The sequence below is a fragment of the Pygoscelis adeliae genome, unplaced genomic scaffold, assembly GCF_000699105.1.
Source record: "Pygoscelis adeliae isolate BGI_AS28 unplaced genomic scaffold, ASM69910v1 Scaffold14, whole genome shotgun sequence".
NCBI lineage: Eukaryota > Metazoa > Chordata > Aves > Sphenisciformes > Spheniscidae > Pygoscelis > Pygoscelis adeliae.
In genome coordinates this window covers 19,845,116-19,851,688 of record NW_008825109.1, presented here as the reverse complement: position 1 = coordinate 19,851,688, position 6,573 = coordinate 19,845,116, and the positions used below count along the sequence as shown (strand labels likewise).

General features: G+C 52.0%; 1 protein-coding gene across 1 annotated transcript in view; it reads left to right on the top strand.

The window, feature by feature from the left end:
- The first annotated feature begins 5,121 nt into the window (after positions 1–5,121).
- Positions 5,122–6,573, top strand: part of RAB39B (RAB39B, member RAS oncogene family) — a 10,694-nt gene continuing 9,242 nt past the window's right edge. The window contains exons 1-2 of the mRNA XM_009327903.1: positions 5,122–5,207; positions 5,752–5,930. Coding sequence (XP_009326178.1) covers positions 5,122–5,207; positions 5,752–5,930 — 265 coding nt within the window. The remainder of the gene's footprint in view (positions 5,208–5,751; positions 5,931–6,573) is intronic.

Sequence of the window (6,573 nt, the reverse complement as noted above, 5' to 3'; positions counted from 1 at the left end):
AGGGGCTGTACTTTTTGGGAGGCTCCTTGTACTGGTGGCTCTGCCATGAGGAGCAGCTCTCCCAGCGAGGGTCAGGGTGAAGTTCGTGGGGCCACGTGACTCTGAGTGTGTTTTGGTGCTGCAGTACCAGCTCCTGGCCTGTCATGAGCAGGAGATGGCTATAATTTGTAGCAATGAGGTTTGAGCAAGAGCGGGCAACTCCAGGGTGGCCGTTCCCACTTTTGGGGCGTTTGCCAGCTTCTCCCACCCTTCTGAACACGTTGGTTGTTTGGAGGGTGCTGGGTCAGCTCACAGCAGCATAAAAACTGAGCATCGGCCTCCAGGAGGCCCGTGGAGAAATTAGTACTAATGGCTTATATGAGATCTCTTTCTTCTGAGAGAAGGTTGGGCACGGTGGAGAGCTAGGGGCCCTGCAGGAGTTCAGCAGCCCTAGACCAAGCTCCTTTTGGTTTTGCATTAATTTCCCATTCACTCAGCTGAAATGCCTCATGTCAGATAGTAAAATCTGAATGAAGTTGGGTGAAGATGTCAGCAGGCAGCAGCATCCTAGGAGGAGTGGAAAAACACAAACAGAAGGAGGGTCTGAGCTTGCCAGGTTTGCCGGTCACACCAGCTTCGTGCCGGAGGGCTCCGGTTAGCATGCCTGCTGGAGAGGGGCCGGTGGTGGTACAGTCATTTCCCTGCTAGCAACCTGAAATAGGTGCTCGCTTAAGCAGGCAGATATTTGCTTTTTGAAATGCTGTAAAAATCATATTATGGCTGGACTTGTCTCTGGGCTGTGGCAATCCAGCCTCCGTTGTAGACCCAAACTAGCTATGCCAGCCCTGCTTTAATAGGTGTTTTTTAGGAGGGAAGGAAGGAGTCCTGAGTATGAAGGCATTTCTGATGGTCGGTTTTCCTCTTTTTTCCAGAACTGCAGTCAAGGTTTAGCGAATTACTTGGCATCCTGTATTTTACAAAATGGAAAATACACAACACCACAGAGCCACAGTCCTACCCCCTGCACCACCTTAAAGACCCCCACAATTAGTCCTCAACAGGCATTGCAGCTTCTGATAAAAAGGCATGTGTTTCGCAGCGTTGAACAGAGCAAATGGAAGTATAGTTTGCTTTTTCTCACTCTACAGACCTGCCTGTGCTGCTGCTAAATTTGAGACGCTACCAGTAGGAACAGAAATTGGATTTCATGCATCTAACAACCCGTAATGCCATCCTGCTAGTTAGTAGCAATCCAAAGTAGCTTTTGAGCTGTAAGCAAGCAGTCTGAGCTCTGGACTCGGAGGGGAAGCTAGGGAGCTGTTTTGTGGCAGTGTAAGTAGCTCAGACACCCGCTCTGTAGGAAGAAAAATCACAATAACCTCTTTTCCTCTCCTCCTCTCTCTCCCACTCACCATTACTAATTTATCCTGATTGTAATGGCTTCTATTTGCTCTAAGCAAATCCTGTTCCCTTCCTGGGAAGACTTGAACAGCTACAAGGACATAATATTCCCAGTGGAGGATCTGTTCTTGGATTCAGGCAGGCTCAGGCAGATATAATGATCTCTTGATGGGAGCCCCCCTTTTTCGACTGTCCAACCCATGGCCATTTTAATGTGATCATAATCTGAAATAAGACACTGGGAGCTGCAGCTGGAGTAAGCCATCCCATGGTAATGAGCTGACAATTTATTGTCACAGGGAAACGTTTTGCAAGTGTTTTATGTCTCTTCAAAAACCCAGCTGACTCCTGCTCCAGGCGCAAGCCGGTGGGGCTGGAGGCTACATCATGTGGGTGCTGTGTGGCACCAGAGGGTGGCCCTGCCACTTGCAGGGATGCAGGGACAAGCTTAACCTCTGCGCACGTCCACCCATGTGGACCACACTGAACGAGAGTTTAATCTTCCCTGTCCGTTCAGGTTGCAAAGCAAATGCTAACGCTGCCCTGGAGTGCTGTTATTGACTCAAAAGGCCTCTCTGGTTATTTCTGAAGTTGCTCTGCATTTGTGTCTCTCCCACATTCTCCCATCGGCAGGGATCCTGGCTGGCTTTGCAGCCCTGTCTCTGTGGCGTTGTTAAGCTCCTTGGGAGGAGGCAGAGCCTCCTGCTCAGGGGATGGGGCAATTCAAGCTGCCTGAGGTTGGGCAGCTGCTCTGTGCTGGGCCCTTTGTTCCTCTGTGGCCAAGGGAGAGAGCAGTGGTGGTGGAGGACGGTTCATCCAATCAAGCTGAGTGGGATAAATAGCTCTGAAAATGTTCCTGCCTCTCTGTTGGCTACAGAAGGAGCCTGGACACCTAGTGTAGGAAAGACATCTAGGTACTGTGTTCCTATATTAATGGGGGACCGTTAACGGGACAGCCAGCGTCACTCAGACAATGACTATATTTATCAAGCCTGCGTCTTCTCTACTGCTTTTGATTTGATCCCAGTGTGACACTGGGAGACCAGTGGTACCTCTGCAGGATGCCACCCCTGGAACCCCAACCAGGATGCTTGGAGCTGCCTTGGTGTGCAGTACTCCATTGCTCACTAGAAGCATTTTGCCGACAGGTTGGCATTTGGGGAGGGAGGTTAGACAAGTTTCCTGGGGACAGAGGCTGCCAGTCTGCCACAGAAGTCCACTACTACAAAAGGCACCTGAGCCCAGCCAAAAGCCAAGGCGGGACAGAAGCTTCACCATGTGCCTTCTGGCATTCAGCCCTGCCTGTGCTTCCCTCCTGCTACTGCTGTTGGAGGCTCTAAGGCTGTCACTTCGTCACAAAGTCCTAAATTACGCTCCCAGTGCCTGCTGTCAGCTGGGCTGTCAGTTCCTGAGCGCCGTGTGGTGCCCTTGGCTTTACGCTTGTCTGCACCACCCTGACTGACTGTGGGCATCATATAAATAATAAACATTAATTCGCTTAATACCTTCCCTCTGTCCTGGGTTTTACAGTGGCACGCATCAGCTAGCAAGCTAGCAGGTCATGGGTGCAATCACGTCCCTGTCAACAGTGTAATCCGTCTCCATGTCACATCTCCTGGACAGGCTTAATTTAACAGGGATGGTTTTTTGGAACTAGCTAATAAATTGTTTGCTGCGTGTGGTTAGCCAGCCCCGTTCTCAGCACTGCCGTCATCCCGGTGTGTGGCCCGTAACTGTTTTCAGTAAGTAACTGGTCTCTGGCCCGTTTGGTAGCGTACGCTTGCAGGACTCCACTTGGGTGCAGTTTATCTCTGCGGCGATGAGCCACTGCGAGTGGGGCTGGGATATGAAACCTGCGAGGGCCGGGGATGTCAGCCTGTGGGTTTGGGTGCTCTGGTTCACCAGCGTGTTGCGATCGCTGTACCTTCCCAGGCTGGGGTGCAGGCACGGGCCATCTTGGGCAGCTCCTGTGCAGCCAGCCCCGCAGCGAGCAATTGTGTCTGATTGATTGTTTTTTGTATCCTTGGAAACTGAAAGGGCATTAAAATTGCATGGTGTGTGCAGTGCTGATGCACTCTCCTCCTCGTAGTGCTGCCATGGGCTTGGAGAGGGCTTCAGCCTCCGGCTGCCAGCTACAGGGTGTAAAGGGCACTGGCTGGTTTTGGAGAAAAACTAAACCACAGCTGAACGGCAAACTATTTAGAGGGACGTACCTCTGTGAATCGCAGTGCTGGTGTCCGGGGGTGTGTGTCTGACTCCTAGGCATCCCTGACCACGGCTCAGTACCTTCTCTGTTTGTGGCCCAGCCGCAGCGAGCCTGGGCCTCATGGTAGAAAGCTCCTGCCCGAGAGGAGCTGCCTGCCTTGAAACCATCCCGCCCCAGCCACAGGGACTGCTGAGGCTGGCGCCGGCTCTTAATGTGGGGTTGCATGGCAGCGGTTCCTGCCGTTTGGACCACACACGGCACTCGCCAACCACCAGCCTGAAAGGGGTTGGAACTGGGCTTGCAAAAACCACTCCTAAGTATCTGCTTAGGGCTCCATCATCTAACACTAAAAGGAAGTTATCGCTCTGGGATAGAGACTACAGGCAGTGCAGGGTAGCAAGAGAGTCGTTCTCCAGCCCTCGCCCCCTTTTGTCCCAGCTTTCCTGCCTTAAAATTAATAAATTAAATAAGAAATACCCACTCCAGTGGCTGATGAGTGGATGTTTTTCACCTCGTGCAGGAGCTGCACGCACAGGCGTGCGTTGGCGGCCCTTGGGAATGGCTTCGACCCACGTTCGGCTGTACGCAGTGCAGGGCTGTATGGCCGGTGCTGCCTGCACGGGAGCTCCCCTTAGCCTCTTGAGGCAGCGCTGGCAGCTGGGTTGGACCCTGCTTGGGGAGTCCCATGGGTGCTGCCAGCAGATGCAAGAGCTCAGCTCCTGTGCGCCAGCATGGGTTCAGCCGTGCCCTCACCCGTGCTGAGGTCGTTTTCAGGCGGCTCTCCCCCAGCACTAGCAGTTGCGAGGAGAACGGGGCTCCTCTGGAATCGCCCCCGGACCCACGGGAAGGAGCGCTGAAGGGTTGCCCCTGGTCTGGGGCTGCCGACAGCCCGTGGAGGCTGCGCCGAGCGCTGCCGTCAGTGCGCATGCTCCCGCGCCTTCTCGCCCGCACCCACTGTCCTGTCCCCAGCCAACCAACCTGCTTTTGCATCAAATCTAGGTTACTCTCCTCTCTCTCTCTCTCTCTTTTTCTCTCTCTCTGACACCAGATTTTTCCATTTTCTAAAACGGTACCAGAACAAAGGCTCTCGCAGGATCTCATTTTCTCCTGCCTTCTCAGTTGCTGCTAATTAATATCGTGGCTGCCTGGTCACGCAGCGTGTGTTCATCTATATGCATGTGTTCAGAGATTAAAATAATATCTGCATCACGGGACCCTGCAGGTTTATTTGCTGGGGAAAGCAGGTCCCTGATGCTCCAGGAACTCCTCTAGCTGCAACAGCATCTGCTGGGCACCAGCCCATCCCTTGGCGCTCTCCTTGGCTCCTCACAGCCCTGCAAGGCAGGGTGCTTCGGCTGCGCCCTGTCATAGCTCACGCGGCTGCCACGAAACGTCCACCGGCACCTCTGCCTTGAGATGATACCTCCTGGAGGTGCCGGGGACGGCTGAGCTGCAGGGGGTGTTACCTTGTGCCTGCTTGAGTGCAGTCAAACCCATGGAAGAAAGGGCATGGGGCGACTGTTGTGTGCGAGGGCATGGGGAGGAGAGAAAAACAGTTAAGAGAAACCACAGTTTGTTGCGGGCTTGAACGAACGGGCATCGAATACTCAGAAATCATACGGTAAAGCGCAACGGATCCCCACAAACCATCGCTGGCAGCGAGTCACTGGTTAGCGTACTGCTAACTCGGATTTATAGGTTTAATATATTTCTGTTGCTTTGCAGATTGCTTCATCAGTTTTCTTTCCTGTCCTGAGGTACTTTAAAATAGGATCTTTTGGGGTTGTTATTTTTAATAAATATATTATATTTCAAAGGATATTGAAAAAATTCCTTGCCATTTATTCCCCAAGACTTGAAATGGTCTCTCTAATGTCCTAGTCCAATTCACAAGCTGGCTAACTATCTCATACCTACATAAATGTCCTTTTTTTGAGGATCTAATGAATGTAATTAATAGCCACTGTGAATGTATTTATTTCAATAGTGGTTTATTTCAATAGGAGGAGCTCTTAATGAAACCATCTTTATTTAAAAAAAACCACCAACGCTTTCATAAATTTAAAAAAAGTGTCAGTAGTCCTCTTTTTTTTTTTTATGTTTGACTCAATACACACATTTTAGTCACTGTTTTTAGTAATATACATGCTCATTTTCCCTTCCAGAGATCAAAACTCTGCTCTGGCAAGTGCTGAACAAGCGGGCGCTCGAGCTCAGCCGCGTCCCACGGAGCCACGCGAATGCGGCCGCGTGCTGCGATGGCGGTGCACGGTGCGCGGCGCTACCCCTTTGGGACAGGCCCTGTTTGGGACGGCCTGGTCAAAACTGGGACTTACAATCCGAGGTAACCGCGTATACGCTGCAGGACGTGCGCTGCTGCTCGGGTTCCTGAACAGCAGGCTTCGCCCTGCGGAGCCAAGAACCTGCTTGAGCAGAGCGAGGGAAAAGGGATTTGTTAAGATTTGTGGTATTTAAGTTGCTGGGTATTTAATGTCTGTAACTATTCATTTTTGAGACTGTACACATGTCATATATATACACACACACATACTATATATACACACGCGCGTGCACACATGTGCATGTGGATGAGTCTGTTTGCACGATACCTTACTGTCACCATTGCCCCTTTCCAGACAAGGCTCGCAGGGTGCCCAGGGCGGCGGTGCAGAGGCTCTCCAAAAGTGCCAACACACACACATACTATATATACACACGCGCGTGCACACATGTGCATGTGGATGAGTCTGTTTGCACGATACCTTACTGTCACCATTGCCCCTTTCCAGACAAGGCTCGCAGGGTGCCCAGGGCGGCGGTGCAGAGGCTCTCCAAAAGTGCCGGGAGCACTTGGGCTCCCCCCCCCCGTTAGATTCCAGTGGGAACGAAGGCCCCGACGCAGTGGTGAGGAGCCCGAATCTCTCCAGAAACGAGACTCGGGTTTAAAACGCGGAAAGGGGTTGTGCTCCCTGCTCGACCCCCTGAGC